Raw genomic sequence first — 22785 nt, 5'->3', positions numbered from 1 at the left:
TGTACTAGAACACATGGGTTCAATATCAGAGCTGGCTCTATAACCATAGTGCCATTACTAAGCCTTCCTTTTCTTGACATCCATCTATAAAAGAGGAGCATATTTCTATCACACAATTGTTTGCAGAGATTGAATCAGTTTGATGAAGGTTACACAAAGTGCCCAGTACAAATAAACATTTATGAACCAAGAAGCTGCCCCATGTATAATTTACAGATTTATTATGAAACTCTTGGACAAATGTTACTTTTTGTGACAATGATTTACTATGAAACTTTTGAACAAAAGTTCAAACGTTTTGATTTTTTGTGATAATATACCCTTTAGGAAACTCTTTATAGTGAAATAACTTTAATCAAATTACCAATCAATGGGCCAGGAGTTTGGCCTAGTGGTTGACTGCTTGCCTAGCATGCATGAAGACCTGGGTTCGATTCCTTGGTACCACATACATAGAAAAAAAAAGCCAGAACTGGTGCTGAGGCTCAAGTAGTAGAGCTCTAGTCTTGAGAAAGTCCAAGGACAGTGCTCAGGCCCTGAGCTCAAGTCCAGAACTGCCCCCCCCCAAAAAAAAGAAAGAAAGAAACAAAGATAGAAAGAGTTACCAGTGAATGCATCAAAGAACCAGGCACCCCAGTCTTAAAACAGACAACAGGGGCCAGGAGCGTGGCCTACTGGCAGAGTGCTTGCCTAGCAAACACAAAGCCCTGGGTTTGATTCCTCAGTACCACATACACAGAAAAGGCTGGAAGTAGTGCTGTGGCTCAAATGGTAGAGTACTAGCCTTGGAAAAGCTCAAGGACAGTGCCCAGGCCCTGAGTTCAAGCCCCAGGACTAGCCAAACAGCAACAAGAACAACAACAAAACAACTGAATACCCCATGGTCCATGCCTGCAATCCTAGCCACTCAGGAGGCTAATTCAATTAAATACCAGCTCTGAATCCACAGTCTACAACTGAGGTAATTAACTGAGCTTAGAATGCTGGTTCCCTTAGTTGCACCCTACAAGCAAATCAAAATCCATCATCCAAAAATTATCAGGAAGGAATGGTGGTATCATTAAGGGTTAGGATATCAAAAGCAAGGTATCAAACTAAAGGTGTCAAGAATCTGGTAATTTATGTCCTAGTATGATAAGGTAGGTATATTCTGTGAAAATTAGTGTAACTATCTGCTTCTGGTACATGGACTTTATATACTTTTACTTTAGTAAAGATAATGTGTGTGTCTGTGTGTGTCTGTGTGTGTTTATGTTTATAATGTAAACATAAACCAAAAGGAACACACAGTATAACACAAGGAATCTACAAAGTTTGGGTAATCAGACATAAGTTCTACTGAGTTGTGTTCAACTCATGCTCATGTTCAAATTCATGTTCAACATGAGCTGAACTTGAGTTCAACTGAATGTCTGTTTCTCCTTAAAATTCATATATGGAAACTCTACCTCAAAGAGTGACGGTATTAGCAGTTGTAACCTTTGAAATCCTAGATTTTAATGAGATTAGTATACTTTCAAAATGAATCCCACAGAGTTTTTTCACTTTTTCTGCCAAGTGAGAATACACGTAGAAGAGAGCCACCTATGAACCAAGAAGCAGGCCTTTGGGCTAGGTAGTACCAGTTTGTCCACCTGTAACACATGAATCTTGGAATCCTCAGTATTTAAAACCATAAGAAATGTTTGCTGCTTAAGTCACCCAATATAGGGCATTAAAAAAAATAGTCTAAACTAAGACAGTTTATAAAATAACTATAGTTAATATGTTCAAGAAATGAATATAAGAGGAAACTTTAGCAAGGAAAACAACAGTTTTTCAGAAGTCAGAATCAATTTCTATATAATTTTTTATATAAATGACTATAATCCCAGCAAACAATTATGTAATTATTTAAATTTGGCAATCCTTAAAAATTTCAACTTGATTGATTTTACCTTTCTGATACCTTTGACATAAGAGATACAGGAAGATTATGCTCTCTTAGAGCTATTAGACAAAAGTAAGTTTGGTAGAGAATTCAAACTTTCTATCTTAAAGAACTTTGAATAGCTTTAAGATAATCCTTCTTAATTAACATGGCATATATTGTGGAATGGTATTTACTTTTCCCTTACACAAAAACAAACAGGTAGTTAAACAATGCATACCCAAAATAGTAAGGTATTTCTGTCTGTCTAAATAAATGTAAATGAGTATTAAAGACTCTGAATCCTACTTTACAGGCAAATATTACCATTTCTCCACTAAGTACACCAGTCATATTTGTAAACGTAAGAGAAAGATGAACTAATTTTAATACATTCCACACATACTTGAAAGAGTATCTCAGAAATATTCTATACTTAATAGGATTGCTTAATTTTCATAACTTTAATATATTCCTAATCAAGAAACTGATATTGGGCAGTTTTCATTTATACAACTGTGAATTTGGAACTAAATACAAAGGTATCTCCTAAATCGCTAAAATAGCTATTCTGAATCCCTTCTATATATTCAATGTATGAAGCCCTTCTTCAGTAATGAATATTACTTTAACTATCTTGATATTTTGTATTCCTTACACGGACAAAAATAATCTTTAAGTTACATTTTTCATCATCAAAGTACAGGAAAAGAGAAATATGTTTACACCAAAGGAGTTTTTAAAAGGATTCGAGGGGGCCAGGAGTTTGGTCTGGTGGTAGAGTGCTTGACTACCATGGTACCATATACAGAGAATAAAAAGCTGGAAGTGGTGCTGTGGCTCAAGTGGCAGGCCACTAGCCTTGAGGGGAGGGTGAAAAAAAATCCCAAGAACACTACTTAGGCCCTGAGTTCAAGCCCCAGAATTGGCAAACAACAACAACAACAAAAACAAAAAACATTGAATTATTACATGTTTTTAGTAAGCCACAGAAAGACACTAAGTAATGTTAACTTTGCTCCACTGTAATTACTGATATTTCTATTACAAGAAGATAGAACCAATTGATTGAAAGGCGACTGATGCAGAAAACACGACGAATGAGCCTACAGATCATCTTTTATACATTGGGAACATGGCTAATTGTAGACCAAAGGCAATTAAAATAAGCCTATCTCATCAAACATTTAAACAAATAAAGGATAAAGCTGAAACATTCGAGTAATAAAAATATGTAACAGCAGTATTTGTTATAACCTCAGAATTATGAATTTATATGACATAAGTAACTAAATAAATAGAAGAGAATGGACAAATCTTCCTCACAAAGAATTTAAAATAATTTCCATAAAACATGAATGCATCCTTGATAGCATCATATCCATATTACTGACAACTGATAAAGAAGTAAAGGTGCCTCTGGATGAAAAACTATTATTTGAGTAGAAAGAGAGTCCTAGCTATTAGAGTACCAATATCTACAATGGGATAAAACTGCTTCCTAAAATAAATATAAACTTGCTTATGGATATTTTCTTTTCTGTGATTTAAAAATCTGTTATAAAATGAGAGTATATAATTTGATTTTTCCTATATATCTTAAAAATGTCCATTTATGCTAGAAGAAAAAAAGATCTGTATGAAAATGCCTCATTTAGGAAACAGGAATCAAAGTTTTTGGAGAAAGCTTTATACTTTCTTTGAGATAAAGATAGAGTCCCTGTTACTAGATGAAATTATACATTGGGATTTTGTATGAAATCTGGGAGTCCTGAGGGAGTAAAGTTGAAACAAGAATATCCAAGAGTTGTTGAACTGTGTAACTAATATACAAATGGAGATTCGTTAAATTATTAGCTCCACTTGTGCATGTGTTTTGATTTTTCCATAATTAAAAACAGTGAATTGAACATCAAGACTCACCATAATGATTCTGCAATCAATACAGCATAGTAAAAGAATAAACAAAAAGAACAATGAAACAGAATAGAAAGCTTAGAAACAGACTCACACAATACATTTAACTTGACTTACAAGAGTAAAAACAATATAATGAAGCCTTTTCAAGCTAATGCTGGAACAAAATTATATTACTCAAAATCTATTAAGAACTTTAAATGTTGGGCACAAAAAAAAACTAGCAACCTAATTTTGAAAAAAAAGAAGAAAAAGAAACATCATACATAAAAATATACAAAAAAATATAAATATGGAAAAATATGGTCAATGTCAAAAGTGAAAGGCAAGTTGAAACAATGATACAATTATAAACACCAATTACAAAGAGTTAGGCAGAAGGGAAAGATGAGATACAGCAGACTTGTGGGGGTGGGGGGCGGTGAATACTGGGCCTGAGTGCTCTCCCTGAGCTCTTCAGCTCAAAGCAACCAGTCTACCTCTGGGCCTGGGCATTGTCTCTGAGCTCTTCAACTCAAGGCTACTACCCTATCCCTTGAACAGCAGATTTTTATCCTAGCAAAACTACTGTGCATAAACTCAAGGGTACATTTACCCTTGTCTGTCAGTAAGCTATAGGGTTTGGGTGATGCAAAATGTGGATAGAAGTGGAAATCTTACATGTGTGAGGATAAGAAGTTTATCAGAAATCACAGCAATTTCAAGCTGTAATTATTGTAATTGCTCATTATAGAAGTCTACATTCTTTTGTGTGTGTGTGTGTGTGTGTGTGTGTGTATAATATTCATAATACTGCCCTAAGAGGATTATCTAGCTTTCTAGAGGAATTTCAAGATAGAGAGGCATTCACCTTATCTGAATAGATTTACTAAGAAATAAAGACAGGGCTGGGAGTTTGGCCTAGTGGTAGAGTGCTTGCCTGGCACGCACAAAGACCTGGGTTTGATTCCTCGCTACCACATACATAGAAAAAAGACAGAAATGGTGCTGAGGCTCAAGTGGTAGAGCTCTAGCCTTGAGAAAAAGAATCCAAGGAACAATGCTCAGGCCCTGAGTCCAGGCCCAAGACTGGCCCAAAAAAAAAAAAAAAAAAAAAAAGAAAGAAAGACAAACTATTATCTTTTTTTGTCAGTTCATTAGGAATAACAATAAAATCAGAATGGTTTACACATACAGCAACTTACTAATATCTATAAATTACTGAGAAGTAAATATTGCTAAAATAGTTATGCAACATGTGACAAACACTAGATATAATAATAAAAAACATGGACTAAATAATCTAGTATTAGTAAAACATTTTTACAAATAACCTTTCTGAACCTCAAAACAAACGGAGAAGCATGTATTTATTACCTTCATCCACAGATGCAAGAAGTAAGACTCACATAATTTACATTATCTAAACGCTATCATGAGCCAGCTCAAGCAGCAGCCCAAGCCTATATTCCTGGCTACACAAGAGGCTCAACATCTAAGCAGCACCAGTTGAAGCCATCCTGGGAAGAAAAGTCTGTGAGACTTATCTCCAATAAGCTATTCAGAAAACGCTGGAAGTGGCCCTCTGGCTCAAGTGGTGGAGCACTGGCCTTCAACACAAAGCAGTTTAGGAACAGCAGTCAGGCCTTGGATACAAGTTCCACAACCAAAAAACAAACAAAAACCCCTGCCATGGAGCCAAGCACAGTATACAAGCCTGTAAACTCAGAACTTGGGAGGCCTGGGCTGGAGAACAAGTTTGATAACAGCTCAGAATACATACCAAGTTCTAGGATAGCCTACAGAGAGACTATCAGAGTATTTGAAAGTGGTTCAGGAAAACATGCTCTATTATTCACATATTAGCAGAGATACTTTATCAGTCAAGTTGGATTGCAGTGAGAAAATACCATGAAGTGGTATTTTCTGCAGACAGCCACTAAACACAGTGGAAAGAGAGGAGGCAAGCTATATGCTACATTTTTTTTTTTTAAACTAGGGCACTAATGAGGGGGCTATCCTCATGACATCCCCAAAGCATCACATTAAGGGTTACGGGTTCAACACAGATTCAGGAAAACAGTAACATTCAGGCCTTTTTATGATACCAAATTGTGGTACACCTCTGACATGGGGTTAGAAAGATATTGTCCCCGATAAGACCCAAGTGTATAGATGGTTAGCTATACATATTAGCTACTCAATATGAACATGAACATTATCAAGGATGAATTTGCTAGGAAAAGATACTTTTGTTTTTAAGAAAACTTTCTAACATTTTTGCTTCAAAGAAAAAATAAGTGAGCTCTCCATCCCTCAAATTTCAAAACTATGTAAAATGACACAAGGTATATGCAATGGTATAAGATTTCCCCCCCTTTTCGTTAGGAAAACTGCTGCTCAGTTTACAAGTTTTTTTTAACATAGCACAGTAATCACTACATCACACAGGTGGAAATGTAGATTTGAGGACCATTGAACACTGAATATCCTCAATACATCACAATTATGGAAACACCTGTGCATAGTAACTTTGTGTTGAGGCACTATGAAAATTTAGTGTTCAATTGCCCACAACACTTCATATGTTCTTATGACTACACATTCTGCTCTAATATGTAAGAAAGGAGCTTTTGGGATAGTTTCTAAGTTTTGTTACTACAAAATGTGTAAGATTCTAGAAAAGCATTTTTCATATTTCCCTGAAGTAAAATACACTCATGACACAGGTTGAGCTTATCATAGGGATTCTATGCAGAAAAAAATAAGTGTCATAATTATTTGAGAGACAATTAATCTAGATCTAGTGATGAAAAATTTAAAAGTAACACATTTTGTTATGCTGAATTTTAGAGTGAGTCTCATTCAGTTGTAAATGAGGAGACAAAGTTTATAGTATTCTAAGTAGAACAAATGATTAATAAATTTAATTCTCCTGTCAGTGGCTCACACCTGTAATCCTACTCTGAGAATGATGGTTCAAAGCCAGCCCAGGCAGGAAAAGTCTGTGACATTCCTACCTACAATAAACACCAAAAATGCCAGAAGTGGAGCTGTGGTTCAAGTGGTAGAGCACTAATCTTGAACAAAAGAAGCTCTGGGACAGTGCCCAGGACCTGAATTCAAGTCGAGGACTGGCAAAAAAAAAAAAAAAGTGAAGATAGCCAGGCATCACACATGCAAACAGAGCACTCAAGAGGTTGAGGCAGGATGAGGAGTTACTGACCAGTCTGGGTTAGCTAATATAACCTTCCAAATGAAAACATATGAAAATGATGGACATACAACCACGGGAAAAAAAAACCACCTAAAACTCACAATAAAAGCCAGCAATTCCTCTCCTAGAAAAATGGAAAACATGTCCACATAAAGATTTGAGAAACTGCAGTAGTTCCATGGGTGCATAGAAGAGTCAGAGCCTTAAGCATAAATTATCAAAGAGAATACAGAAAGATAGACAAGGAACCAGTGAGTGCATAAATAAAGGGTTTGTGCTTCTAATATATATACAACTATATTGGGATTTCTATGTTTTGCTATGAAAATGTCCTATCACTAAAGGAAACATAAACAGTTCAACTTAAATTACTATGATTATTGAAGTGATAATGGATATTTATTAGTTCTGAGTTTTACTTTGAAAGGCATAGAAAAATACAGATGTTAGTACAGGAACATACTGGTTTTTTTTCCATTTTTGAAGGCTGATTTTGCCAGACATGGACTTGACTGACAAAACTTAGAATATGGGGGCTGGAAGCATGGCCTAATGGTAACAGTGCTTGCCTAGCATACAAGAAGACTTGAGTACACAGAAAAGGCCAGAAGTGACACTGTGGCTCCAGTGGTGGAGCACTAGCCTTGAGAATGATCAAGGACAATGCCCAGGCCCTGAGTTTAAGCCCCAGGACTGTCAAAACAACAACAACAAAAACAAACAAACACACACAAAAAAACAACAAAACCTCAAAATATGACTCTTGTGCTGTCTTTTGTGCCCCATGGTTTCTGATGTTAATCTTAGAGGAATGCCACGATGTTAGAATGAAAGCATTTACAATTTTCATTCCATGATCAAGAATCTGGTGACACGAAAACTACCAGATATTGAGGGGGGAAAGTGTGAAAGAAAAGAGAAACTACAAGGAGTTTGTAGCAAATGCCTGGCATTCCGGCTTAGGGGCACGAAAACAGAAAGACAGCAACAACAAAGTGAAAATTAGATGGTTTTGGCAAGGGATCTCCAAAATCAGCAGTTAAAAAAGGAACTACAAACCTTACCACTGGCTGAGGAATTTGGGAGGTTAATACTCCAGAACTCAGACATTCCATGTCCCCTATATCCCAATAGTTCAAAACCATTTAAAAGCATTTTTTTTCTAAGATCAACATCCATTTCATTTCTGTTTATAATTAATGCCAGAACAGAGTTTGGAGTTCAGAATAGGACCGTCTAATTTGTTTCTCTAAAAACTTACTTTGTTTTGAAGGGGTGACATTGACCAAGAAGCATTATGCTCATAACCTGAAATATAGAACTGCAATCCTTTTGTACAAACAGTAAGATTAAATAAATGATTTACTTTATTTACCAAGCTCCATGATTTGTACAAAAGTAACTTTAGTGATAGAGATGTATACTAATGCCCACAATTGTCTTAAAAAAAGAAAATAATTTTACACCCTGGAAAAATAATATAAAACTTAACCTAGAATAAGAAATACCCCCATAAAGACTGCAAAGACTAAGGTAAATTTAAGAAAATAAAAATGCAAATATGCATTCTGGCAGTCTGAAATTTATTAACCTAAAAGGTTTAATTTCCATTTTCCTGCATCAGCTTTATTTATAAAATGTCGTGCCCTATAAATACACTGTTATTTTCTATAGTCAAGCACCCTCTTAACAAATCTTCTCATTAATATGTAAATTTAAAGTCAATCGGTCTTCTCCCTGACAGCCCCATGAATTCCTAGTGCAGGGGATAATCGGCTTTGACTTGGCATCCACTATTCATCATCAAAGATGTCAGTTATAAAAATTATGGAAAATGTACTGCAATTGATATGACTGCTATCTACTTTGTCAACATTTAATTGTTCCTCAAATCATACATTTACATATAAACAGCCTAAATACTAATCTATAATGATGCAAATAAACTAAATTAAAAATCTCTTCTGCTCTGAAGAAGCTTGTTTGTATATGATGTGTTCATTTGAGAACTTATTGACAAAAGCATACATATCTGCTCATCTTAAAAAGTATTGCTATTAATTTTCAATTCCTCAAAGAAACTATTTTGCAACCCTTTAGGACTATCATAAATGTTGTTGGATTATTTTTTTAATTCCAAGAGAAACATGATTTTTCTTTTTGAAAAGCAAATTTAATTATACTTCTTGACTAATTGTAATGTCTGAGCATTGTGGACTGAGGCTCTGAATTAGTTTTGTCAGAAACACAATAAGTAAACACAAAAACTTATTAAAATGACAAAAAATATTCTAAGTTTCAATATCATGAAGTACTAGAATATAAAGGGAAGAATGTTTCCCAGGGCTATCAGGTAACTGTTTCTGACTTTACCTTGTATAAGTAATATTATTTTAATTACCAAAACTTTTTTGCCTTTGGGCTGGGAGTGTGTGGTTCAAGGGTTAGAACACTCACCTAGGAAATATGAGGCCCTGGGTTTAAACCTCAAACCACCAAACAAAACCTGTATGCATTGGTTTTTTGATCTGTTAAACTGATATGAAAAATCTACGTATAGTCTGAGTGTGGACCTGTATTCCTGCAATTCCAACTATCAGGAAACGGAGATCCAGTGGGAAGTGGAGGATCCAGCTCAGGCACAAATTTCTTGAGATCTTTCCATCTCAAAATCTCAGTCAATAAAATTCTGCATATGCTGGCACATGCCAGTGGTCACAGGTAGGCAGGTGGTTTAAGCAGAACTGTTGTTGGAGGCCTGTCCAGGCAATAAAATATGAGAGCTTATTCAAAAGTTAATTGAAGCAAAAAGGACTGAGGATGCAACTAAAGCATGTGCCTGACTACCCAAACATGGAGCCCAGAATTCAAACTACAGCACCGCCCCCCCCAAAAAAAACCTTTAAAAACCTCAAAATTTCATATAAAATGTACCAAGAATGTGTGACAAAATAGCAGAAAGGTGGCTCATATCAGCCAAGTAATTCAGAGGCATGAATATTGAAAGTTTTAGGCCAGCCCTAGAAAAATTCGAGAAAATAGATCAGGAGGTTGAGATCTAAAGATAAAGGTTCACAGCCAGCTCAGGCACAAAAAAAGCACCTGAAACTCTTATCTCCTTGTAATCTCTAGAAAACAGGGAAGTGGGGCTTGGCTCTAGGGTAGGGTGATAGGGTAGGGTAGAGCTGAAGAGCTCAGGGACCACACACAGGTCCGGGGTAGGGTGGTAGCCTTGAGCTAAAGAGCTAAGGGACAGTGCCGAGGCTGAGTTCAAGCCCCATGACCCACAAAAAAAGAAAGAAACAAAAGCACTGGTGGTATGGCTCAAGTGGTAGAACTTTTGTCCAGTATAAGGCCCTAAAGTCAATAACAATTACTAATAAATAGTAAGCTACTAAGTATTACAGCATTATTTTTTATATTTCCTTGCACTGGAGAAAGAACTGTTAAATTCAGTGAATTCAGTCTGATTAGCAACTTTAATTTCAAATATATATATAATATATATATACATATATATATATCTTTTGGGGGGGGTAGTCATGGGACTTGAACTCTGGGCCTGGGTGCTTTCTCTAAGCTATTCATCTCAAGGCTAGCACTCTACCACTTTGAGCCACAGCAACACTTCCAGTTTTCTGGTGGTTAACTGGAGAGAAAAGTCTCACTGTCACAGACTTTCTTGCCTAGGTTGGCTTTGGAGCTCGATGTTCAAATCTCATCTCCTCAGTAGCTAGGATTACAGGCATGAACCACTGGCACCCAGTTTAACTTCAAATAAATTTTAAGTTAGTATATTATTTTAGTTACACTGCTTTCCCACTAGCAAACTTTTTCTTCAAGGTAAAAATGGATCTAATTTTATGACAAAATGATATTCATATAGCATTTATAGTGAGTTACTTCACTTGTATATGAAATGGAATGATGTACTAAAATGGAGGTACTTCTTTTCTACTGATTTCAGTCCAGGATCTCTGAAGTACTGTTTCACCTTGTCATTCTATTTAGTAATAATTCTAGCCATTCTTTACTACACAGCATGTATTTTAGCATCACATATGAACCAGAAAGCAGATATAAAGTGCTCATACTCCCCAGTTCCTTCTAGCTATGATCAAACCCACCTGTGATTCAGTTTACCAACTTCTAAAGCTAAATCTAACATATATAATTAAAAAATTTACATAAAAATTAAGAGGGAACATGTTAATATTTTAATAGTAACAAACATTAAGACAACATAATAAAAACGAAATCTTTCATAATTATTTCTAAGCTTGGGGTGTCATCTGAAGCTTATTATGACTATTTTTGCAATTTTGTTCACTTTTTTCCTCATCTTATTATTTCCATTAACAGAAGAGAAATGTACTGAGCACTAAAAGCCTTAAATTAGAATATAAAGCACCTTAATATAATTGAGATTTTACCTTTTACACAACTCATTTTAAAATTTCGATACTACATTTTAAAAAGGTACCAAAAGATGAATGTACTATATGTTTTAATAGTTAAGAACTTCTGAAGCAACTGTAACCCCTCTGGACATCACCTTTACAAAAAAACTGTTTGAAAAAAGAAAATAAAAATAGGTGGAAATTTACATTTCATTCTGAAATTCGTTAAATAGGTTCAAATACAAAATATGCAATAAAATTAAAATTTTCTAAAATGTTAATCTGGTAAAGAAAATACCTTCACTTTAAGGCACATACATTAATTTTACAAAATACCTCCAATAGAAAAATGAAAAGAAAAATACAATTATCTTAGAAATATAAAACTCAGACAAAGTAATTTAAAATTTTAGCAATATTTATCTATGAAGGCAAGATTTAATTATTTTATGCATAAATTTATATTTTGGTCTCAGAGCCTACCAAATTTACAAATACTACCAGAAATAACTGAGGCTCAATGTTCTGAACTTGCAACAACAAAATTTGTAGTTCGACAGTGTTATTGTAAGTACTGTACACACTACAACTCCTCAGGTCCTCTTACCAGGTATCACACTAAAAGTTAATATACTATATCTTATATATAATACATTATATACAATCACTACCAAGCAAAAATTGTTCAATTCTTGCATTTTTATTTTGGTTTCTTATTTTTCTTTGAAAAAAAAAACCAAAATAAAAACAGAAAAAGTCCTTCTTAAACATATAGATTTCCATATTTCCCACTATTCTAAGTTTGGTGTACACACTTAAAAAATTATCAACTCTTATTACATGTTCTAAGAGGGAGATCATTTAGCACTTACCTCTTTCCAGGGACTGACAAACTGTGTACGGGCATAGCGAGTTAGCATGTGGATGATGACAACTTGTCCCCACTCTTCTACATCCACTAGTAAGTTACACAGCTTTCGATAATTTTTGTGAATCAGATCTATTCTATCAGGGCATACTTCTTCAAAAGCCATCACAACACTGCCAGCTACCAACTATGAAAGAAAAAAATATTAACTTATTACAAAACAAAACATGTTCTGCCCATCAAAGATCCTACTCAAGTGTTACAATGATATAAACAATGTTGTTACAATGAACATTTAAAGTATTTAACCATACAATTAAAATAGATGCTTATGTGTGAATACCAACTATACAGAAACATGTCTTCAATAATTTTAATACTTTTAACTTATCTGGAAAACAAATCCCCTCCTGAAAACAGATTAATTATAATTTTTTTATTCTATCAGGTTAAATTGCAATAAATTATTTACACATAGATTAAACATTTATCATTAAATTCTTCATTTTAACGGTTACCTAAATTTTCATCTAAAGAATCATTTCCTAGTTTGTAACAATATTTACAGAAAGAATTAAGGCAATAAAAAGATCACACTGTGTCAGTTTAAAAGGAAAATGACAATATGAATTTGCATTGCAAAACCAATTCATAAATATTATAGTATATATCTCTCATAACTTTATCTGCTTTCACAATATAATTTATTTTCATAGAAAACTGAGATTTTGATATACAGTATTACTTTTATAAAACACTGTATGAAAATTTTAATACTACCAACAAAATGTGTCTTTCCTGAAAACCAATTAGTGAATCTTAAACACTAATCTTTGTATTGTCATGCTTTTACAAATCTTAGGTGAAACAAAGATAAATTTAGTATGAAGACACAAAATAAACAGAATATTTAACACACAAATGCTTCTGTATATGTACTGCTGATGTATATTATATAGTTAGCCAACAATATAATACAGTTCTGAAAGAACAAATTAATATCATATTCTGTCTTAACACTAGGGATCTTCATTTTAGTGTCTAAAATTTCCCCAATGGCTTAAAATAAGCAATTAAATCGAAATATAACTTACTGAAATGGTACTTTTTGAAAAATATTAGATACAATGATATTCATATTTTGAGTGTTTGTCCCTCTACTTGGCTGACATTTAGTTTATTAATATGCAACCAACAATACAATTGGAAGAAAACAGCTCAGAATATAGACTTGCTATTATGCTAAACAAGTTTCAGGTCCTGTGGGGATTTTACGAATTACCAATCAGTATAAACGTGAAGCTGCATTTATTGACTCCAGCCCTGCCCAAGTACTGGTGCCTGCTGGTCCCAGCATGAATGCACCTCAATCGAAAAAACAAAGAATTGCTTATTTGTGTGAACTAAATAAAAATGTATTATACGAATAATTTTCTATTTGCTATTGATATAAAAAGGAAGTTAAATACATGTTTTTACTTCATATTTTGATGTCTTCAAACTTCAGAAATAATATTTGTAACAATCATATTTCTATAAGATTAAGAAGAATATGTTAAATCTTTTAAAACAACTAAGTTTGACATCAAAATACAGAATAAGTTATTTGTGACTATATTTAAATATATACATATAAATCAATCAATTATCCATATTTGTATCAATGGATAATGATTATCAAAATATAAAAATCAGGAACCACCAAGAATAATCTATTCAACTGAACTTAAGAATTTAAATTAAAACAAAAAGAATTTAAATTATAAAGATACTATTCAAAATCAAGTTTTTTCCCTTCTGTAACTAGGAAATAAATTTTACCAGATGTATTTAAATAGCAAAAACTCATTGAAAACCAACTACTACATATTAAATTTATTAAACTTAGTAAACCATGAACTGTAAGTAACAATTTCAAAGCATTAATACATTTTAAAATATTCAAAAAAGAAAACTTAAGTACACATAAGTCTTAAGGAAATGTTAAAATTAATAGATTATAGAATACTTTCACAAAATAAAACTAACCATTTCAGACAAATTACTTCATGGTATAATGTTTTGAAACAATCTGACAGTAAGCTACTACTAACAGAAGAATGCATAATATTGGTCTACTAAATGTTCAATATTCTATAAAAACATTCAGAATTAAAATAAAATGATCTACTTAGATTTTAACACCAAAAATATTGGTTTCCAAATACCAGACAGTTAATTTCCATCGCACTATGTCAATAGTAGCTTTTCATATAAGGGAAAAAATAAATCACTCTAACAAAACTAGCAATGAGCTCATCAAATTCAAATGCAGTTTTCCATTTATGTATTTTTTATATTAAAGCAATAAACATGGTTCATTTATCTCCCCTTGGTTGCCATGTTTTTCTGTGCTGTTGCTATGAACTTCAGCCATTAGCTGTGCTCCAAGGTAAACTACATGAACCATCAACAAAAGTGACACTCTATCTATAGGGTTCATATTTTCTCTAGATTATCTATGCTAGTTGACAAGCTGGTAATGAAAAAAATCACACTAAGCAAATGGTTCCTCTAATAACAATAAATTTTCTATAAAATTATGAAGGGTACAAAACGTTTCCTTGCATCTATTTTGTCATGAATTCTAATTAACATTGCAAAAACCTGAGAATGCTGGGTCATCACAAGAAGTGCATCAGGCTTGATTGATAATATGGTATAAGTTGGCCAATGCTGCCAAGATTTTCTTCCTTAAATTAATGGCCATCCAACCTGCCCTAATCATACAGCTCAAATGATATTCCCCTTCTTATTTCAATTTTCTCGAAGCATGGAATATAGGAAAGATCAGTCATTTATCTTCTAATAGCTGAATAATAGATCTATCACAATAAAACATCTGCACAAATTCAGGGGTGTGTTTTCTTGCCCATACACTGAGGCTTTTATCAACATTAAATCAATAACTTATAAAATGGCTTCTTACCCCTACATTTTAGTGATAAACTACCTATCAATTCATTAAACATAATTTTGTAGTTAAAACTAAGGACAGGAAGCTTTCTATCGTCAAAAATACATAAACATACAACTCAAGCTTTTCAGTCTTTACAGTTATCAGTAAGCACTAGATATTGTTTTCTAAGAGAAATCTAGATGCTATCAAAAAGTATTTACAATTAACCTGTAGGGACAAGGAAACAAATAACACACTTTTTTTGGGAGGGGCGGGGGAGGTCGGTCACGGGAATTCAACTCTGGGCCTTAGCCTTGTCCCTGAGCTCTTCAACTCAAGGCTACCGCTCTACCCTTTGAGCCACAGCACCAATTCTGGTTTTCTGGTGATTAACTGGAGATGAGTCTCACTGACTTTTCAGTGTTTGGGCTGGCTTTGAACTACAATCCTCATATCTCAGACTCCTGAGTAACTAGGACTGCGGGAATGAGCCACCATGCCCGGCTCCCCACTGTCTCTCAGGCATCCTAAATTTTAAAAATGTCTCCTTATATACTTTAATTTTCAACAAGTAAGATCCCAAATTATTAAGAAAAACAAGAGTTACAAATATAAAAAAGGAATTCTAAGTGGGCTTACAAATGAAAGAAATCTACCTGTCTTCAATAAAGTTATACATGTGACATATAATAAAAAGATCACTTTAATAATTAAAATAATTTTAATAATTTTCACTAAAATGGGAATTTTAGAAGGTTCCCTTAGGATCACAATAGTAAGAAAATCTTTCTTAGCCTAAGAGAGGCAAAGGTAGGAAGGCCTCAGAAAAATCAGAAGTCAAAAGAAAGCTTTTAATTGATTAATATTTTCTCATTTACATTTGTCATCAGTAACATCAATGACATCATTATCATAATGACCTCAAGAAACTCCAGGTGACAGAAAATAAATCTCTTCTTAAAATATGGAAATGCACCTGACTTGATTAGTTTAACTGAGAAAGTTTAAGAATTATTTGTGATTATTTATTATGTGATTACTGATTATAAAAGTCAAGGCTATCCTTATAAATTAGAGGTGAAATATATATATAAAGCTGTACATATTACCAAAAAAGGATCATTTTAATAATTAATATAATTTTAATAATGGTAATTTTAGTAAAGTTAACATCCATAAATATCAATATAGGTATCAAAGCATAACCTTTCTACAATGAATTATAATCACAAAAAATATATAATGATCCAAAACATTAATTTAGCTCATTTAAATACTGAGTAGACAAATTTATATAACGAATTAATCTGAATCCAAACATTTCATTCCAAATCAAAAAAAGAAAAGGAAAGAAAAGAAAACATTAAAACCTATGCTCAACATAACTCAAAATGAGAAAATCCTCTAACATTCAAATTACATGTAAACAGAATGAACTAAATCCAAGAGAGCTATTTTCATGCTTACATCACAAAACTTCATAAAGACCTATGACAGAATGATAAGGAAACACTGCTCAAAACAAAGTGGACAAGACTTAGTGGTAAACATAAAACTAAGCTGATCAGCAACAGGAAGAATGCCATAAGATAGTCCGGTTTTTAATGCTAAGATAAAACACTTAAAAGAGAAGGAATTGTTTTGGCTCATGATTTCAGAGGTTTCAGTCCATGATTACTTGGTTCTATTGGTCCTGGCATAACGATGTAATGAGGCAGATCATAGAGGAGTGCATGTACTGAAGCTCACTCCAGGGTAGACCAGAGAACAGAATAAGAAAGGAAAGGGCCAAGGAACACCAAGTATTCTTCAAAAGAACACTTCAGTTGACTATTCCAACTAAGTCCCGCTTTATAACAGTGCATTTGTTATATATGAACTCAATCAATAAAGCAACCCACGAGGAAGTTAGCACCTCGGCATTTAATCACCTCTCAACAGTGCCCCAAATAGAAACCACACCTTCAACAAGATGTTTGGAGGTACATTCCAATCAGAATACTACGCATGAAAATATGCTGACTAAAGATTTCTGGTAGGTCAGGGCAGACTTCAGAAAAAAAAACAGTTTAAGAAGTAGAAGAATTGAAGTCCCTTAGAAGCTAGGCACCAGTGGCTGAGATATGAAGATCACTGTTCAAAGCCAGCCCAGGCACAAAGGTCCCAGGAAACTCTTATCTCTACTTAACCACCAGAAAACTGGAAATGGCACTGTGACTCAACATCTTGTTGTTTTTTTGTGTCCAAAGAAATAGATGCAGTGAGGAACAAGGGGTTTTCAGCAAGAGGAAATGGCTAGGACAGGACTAATCAAAATGAGTATTTATGTAATAGCAAGTGATCTAGTTTGATTGGGTAAGCAAGAGGGGAAAAATCTGGTCCAGGTCACCTTTTCTATAGAATTTTCTATATACAATAAATAAAATCTGTTGGAGAAAAAAAATACACGATTAGAAATTATTATTAGAAATAAAAACAGTAGTTGACTGAAACCAGAAAGATACTGAAGGGGGAAAAGTCAAGCCATAAGAGTAAATGCAAGACATCTCTGAGACCAAAATTACTGAATGAAAATTTATTAAGGTATTAAAAGAATGAAAAGAATAATGAAAGTGATATAAAGGAGCTGGACATTGGTGGCCCACACTTAATCCTAGTTACTCAGTGGCTGAGATGAGGATCACAGCTGGAAGCCAACATGGGCAAGAAGCTCCGTGAGTCCTTTATGTCCAGTAAACTATTCAGAAAAAATGAGAAGTAGTGCTATGGCTCAAATGGTAGAATGCTAGCCTTGAGCTCTGGGACAGCGTCTAGGGCTAGTTCATGCCCATTCTGACAAAACAAAGTAAAATCAAGGTCACCCAAAGCCACCTTAGGGTGATATCAGGGAGGAAAATGTTTAAAGAGGCAGTAGCAGCCAGTGCCAGTGGCTCACACCTATAACCCTAGCTATTCAGGAGGCTGAGGTCTGAAGATCACGGTTCAAAGTCAGCCAGCTCACCCAGCACTAAAGTCCAATGAGACTCGTATCTTCAATTAACCACCAGAAAACTAAATGAAGACTTTCTCAGCCAGGTACTGGTGACTCATGTCTGTAACCTTAGCTACTCAGGTGGCTGAAATCTGAGAACGAGGGTCTAAGCCAGCCTGAGTAGAAAATTCTGTGAGACAATTTCCTCCAATTAACTGCCAAACAGCTGGAAGTGGAGCTGTATGCTAGCCTTAAGAGGAAAAAAAAAAAAAAGCTCGGCGGGGAGTTTGGTCTAGTGGTAGAGTGCTGGTCTAGCATGCATGAAGCCCTGGGTTCCATTCCTCGGTACCAAGTGATGCTATGGCTCAAATGGCAGAGTGCTAGACTTGAGGAAAAAAACCCAAAGGCAGTGCTCAGGCCCTGAGTTCAAGCTCTCCTAGGACCAGCACACACACACAAATATAAATACACACACAAACACACACACACACACTCAAAACAAACAACAACAAAAAACATTTGCAGGATGTACTTACTGGCACATGATCTCCAGAATAGGGAAGTAGAGGTTGACGCATCAAAGTTCAAAACTAACTTGGACTATATAATGGACTTAGCCTATATAGGAATACCCTTTCTCAAAACAAAATAAAATAAATATTTATAATACTAATACTAAAACACACCACACTAATTGTTCCATATCTCCAACCCTTCTTATTACTGCATTTTAAATCTATTACTTTTTTCCAGTAAGACATTATTTTATAAATCCTGGAAAAATCACTGAATTCAAAAATCCAACTGTAACCTAGAACAAATCCTGTTAAGTGAGGTAAGTCAAGCTCAGAGAGACAAATAGCATGGTTTCTCTCATACATGGCAGCTAGATCTAAATTACACCAGGACATGATAAATTAGAAAGGACTCAAGGCATTCACAGTGAGACCAAAGGAGGATACCCTTAGGGGAGTATCCTTATCCAACAGTGCAATGGCTATGCATCTCTGATCATACAAAACAATATTGATCAAAATGAACTCCAGGAAACAAAAATAAGAGGCTTTTTCTTTGTTGCTGTTCTTTTCTTTTCTTTTTATCTTGTTTGTTAGTTTACCTGTCTCTGGACAGGTAAAGGGGAGGACACAGAAATGGAGGAACAAAGAGCAAACAAAGGCAGCAGTGGTACTCACTAGACACTATGTTTAAAATGAACTATACAACTTTGATGGGTCAGGTGGGGGAAACTGGGAGAGAGTAAGGGAAGAGATAACACTGCCCAAAAAGAAATGTACTCACTACCTCACTTATGTAACTGTAACCTCTCTATATCAACCTTATAATAACAATAACATTTTTATTCAATTATAAAAAGCAATGAAAAATCTAGTCACAGATTAAAGAAAAGGTTTTTCCCCAACTTGTCTTTCTTCAGACTCTGACAAAGAAACACATACACACCAAATGTAACCCATCTAATTACACAGCAAATTTTATTCTATAATACTGAAATAGACAATGTTTAGAAATCAATAAGCATAATTATATCAAATACATAACTGTAAAGCATAATTCTATTAAATATATAACTATAAATAAACAACCATTTCACTTTAGTGACATAAATAGATTAGTGGCATAAGAAAATTACTTACAGTACTTTTATCTTTTAGAAGTTTGTCAATTACTTCAATTAACATTTCCTTCTGCTCTGGATCAAGACTAAAATATAAATCAGTCTAGTTAATATTTCTATATGATTCCAGCTTTAATAATGATCATCTCAAGAATTATTTCAAGATAAAAACAAACAGAAACAAATTTAAAGTAAAATGGCATATTTTTTTTCATAAATGTATCCTAATCCTGTTTTGGTTTTTTTTGTTGTTGCTTTTTGTTGTTTTTTTGCCAGACCTGGGACTGAACTCAGGGCCTGAGCACTGTCCTTGGGTTTTCCTCAAGGCTAGAGCTCTACCATTTGAGCCACAGCACCAGTTCCCGGCCCTCCTTAATCCTGCTTTGTAAAGTCATTCATATTAACCAAACTAGATACTCATGCCATTAAGGAAATATTTAAAGAACAGGTTGGGATGTGGCTCAAGGAGCATATTATCTGCCTAGCAATCGCAAAGACCTGAGTTTAAAACTAGTAATATTAAAACTAAGAAAAAAAGGAAAGAACTGCCAGGAGTTTGGCCTAGTGTTAGAGTGTTTGCCTAGCGTGCACAAAAGCCCAGGTTCAATTCCTCAGAACCACATATATAGAAAAAGCTGGAAATGGTGCTATGGCTCAAGTGGTAGACCCCTAGCCTTGAGAAAGCCCAAGGCCAGTGCTCAGGCCATGAGGTCAAGCCCCAGGACTGCGGGGATGGGGGGAGGTAAAGAACATGTTTCCCTTTTTTAAAAAGTTGGAAAGCTTATCTCATATTGTTACAGTATCTTACCTTGTTATCTGACATATTATATATATGTTTATTTGGTTATTGGAAATAGAATAGGGAAGGGGGGAAAACAAGATGAAGGGGAGTGGTGGGGGGAGGGAAATGGATACCAAAACATGAGAAAGGGTATCAATGTTTGTGAAGTAATGCACCTTCTATCTGGTGAATATAATGTAACCCTCCCATTAATTATAATAAAAAATATATGTAAAAAAAGTTGGAAAGCTTTAAGGAAGTGATTGCAAGCACACAGATTACAAATCCATTTTTCAACTAAGACAAAAAAATAATGAAATAGCAAACATTTTTTACACTGTAGGCATGTGACTGCCAAAAACAAACAGAATTTCCCAGTAAGAGCAGTATCACATTGGTTTGCTAATGGTATATTATAAAACTTGCCACTTAAAACAAAAAAAAATAGGCAGTAGCAATGAGATTAAAATATGTGATAGAGATAGAGGAAAATAAAAGAGTAATAAACAGCTAGAATCTAAGAGCTAGATAGAAAGAGGTTAAATGTTGAGGGTGGGCCATAAAGTAGAGCTTACTGATTAAACAGTGGTGGGGGGGGGGGGGGTCCTGGGTGCTGTCCCTTACTTTTTTTGCTCACGGATGCACTACCACTTGAGCCATAGCTCCACTGGTAAGTCTTGCAGACTTTCCTGCCCAGGAGGGCTTTAAAACAAGGATTGTAGGTGTGAGTCCCCACGATTTGGCTTATCCCACTAGTTTATAGAATGTACAATCCATCTACTACAGGCTTTCCATCACCGTTAGAATCACAGAAATATGCCACTATGTCCAGTGAACTTTTTTTTTGGCCAATCCTGGGGCTTGAACTCAGGGCCTGAACACTGTCCTTGGATTTTCTCAAGACTAGAGCTCTGCCACCTAAGCCACAGCATCACTTCTGGCTTTGTGTGTGTATGTGGTACCAAGGAAGCCAATCTGGGTCTTCCTGAATTCTAGGCAAGCACTCTACCAGTAGGCCTTACTCCTGTCTCTCCAGTTTACTTCTGCAGAGACAGTTTCAGCGACTTTTCTGCCTGAGTTGACCTGGCACTACAATCCTCCCAATGTCAGCTTCCAACATAGTCTAGGATGACAACAGGAATCCAACACTGTGCCCTGTCATAGGTTGAGTGGTTTGGTAAACTTTTCTGCCTGGGATGGCCTTAAACTATGATTTTTCTATTCTTAATCTCCCAAATAGCTAGGATTACAGATGTCAACCACATGAACCTGGCTAACTTCTTGAATTGGTTCAAGTTCCTATTCAATTATTCCTCTCCAAAGCCTACCTTTTTTATTTTTTTATATCTTTATTTTCTGTTATTACTCACAGCATGATGGAATGGCTGTGGTCATAACTCAGCACTTAAGCATTTACCTAACATAATGGCCTTTTTTCTATTAAAGACATTGTTAGTGGACCTTTAAATACACATATAAATCATGTGCCAATATCTTCTTCAATTACAAATTAACTTTAATTAGCACAATTTATTCCATCCTCAAAGAAATGACATGTAGAGAAAGAAATAGGTGGGAAATGGGATGAAGGAAGAAAGGAAAAAAATACTGCATTTTTTCTCTAATATATTGGTTTAGTTCTCAAAAAAAGGAGGAGAACATGACCATAAACAGAAGACTATTGTGAGGAGAGTACTGGTAGGAGAGGAAGAATAATCTAAGTACAATACATGTATATATGAAGGGTCATAATAAAATCCAAATAAAATTTCTTAAGAAGTTCATCATTAAGTAGCACAGCTTCTACAGATTTATATATCCAAGACAAATTGCACAATACTATGAAACAATACAAAAAACCAAATGGTCTCAAGAAAGCTTGCAGATGTTTTGTTACATATGAAACACCTCCTAGAAAGAATCACTCTTTAGGAAATAGCAAGAATAAAAATGAAAGAAAGGAAAATGAAGATAAGTGAATTATAAGGATAATACACTTAGAATTCCATTCTACATTAAACAGGAAAAATCTCGAAACTTCCTAATAATACATATATATTTTTATGTGTGTACATTAGACTAATTATATATGAGAATTCAGATTTTTTCCTGCAAAAACATAAAAATTATCCCAGTTACTAATATATTAATAACAAATAAAAACCATGA

At 34.5% G+C, this 22785-nt stretch overlaps 1 protein-coding gene across 1 annotated transcript in view; it reads right to left on the bottom strand.

The window, feature by feature from the left end:
• Positions 1-22785, bottom strand: part of Ap3b1 (adaptor related protein complex 3 subunit beta 1) — a 203345-nt gene that overhangs the window by 128838 nt on the left and 51722 nt on the right. Inside the window, exons 6-7 of the mRNA XM_090331736.1 lie at positions 19855-19921; positions 12295-12477 (exon numbers count right to left, since the gene is read on the bottom strand). Coding sequence (XP_090187862.1) covers positions 12295-12477; positions 19855-19921 — 250 coding nt within the window. The remainder of the gene's footprint in view (positions 1-12294; positions 12478-19854; positions 19922-22785) is intronic.

Source organism: Megascapheus bottae, chromosome 4 (genome assembly GCF_031878675.1).
Source record: "Megascapheus bottae isolate mThoBot1 chromosome 4, mThoBot2.hap1, whole genome shotgun sequence".
Taxonomy (NCBI): Eukaryota; Metazoa; Chordata; class Mammalia; order Rodentia; family Geomyidae; genus Megascapheus; species Megascapheus bottae.
The sequence above is the reverse complement of the archived record's forward strand: the minus strand, read 5'-3'. Positions and strand labels throughout refer to the sequence as shown.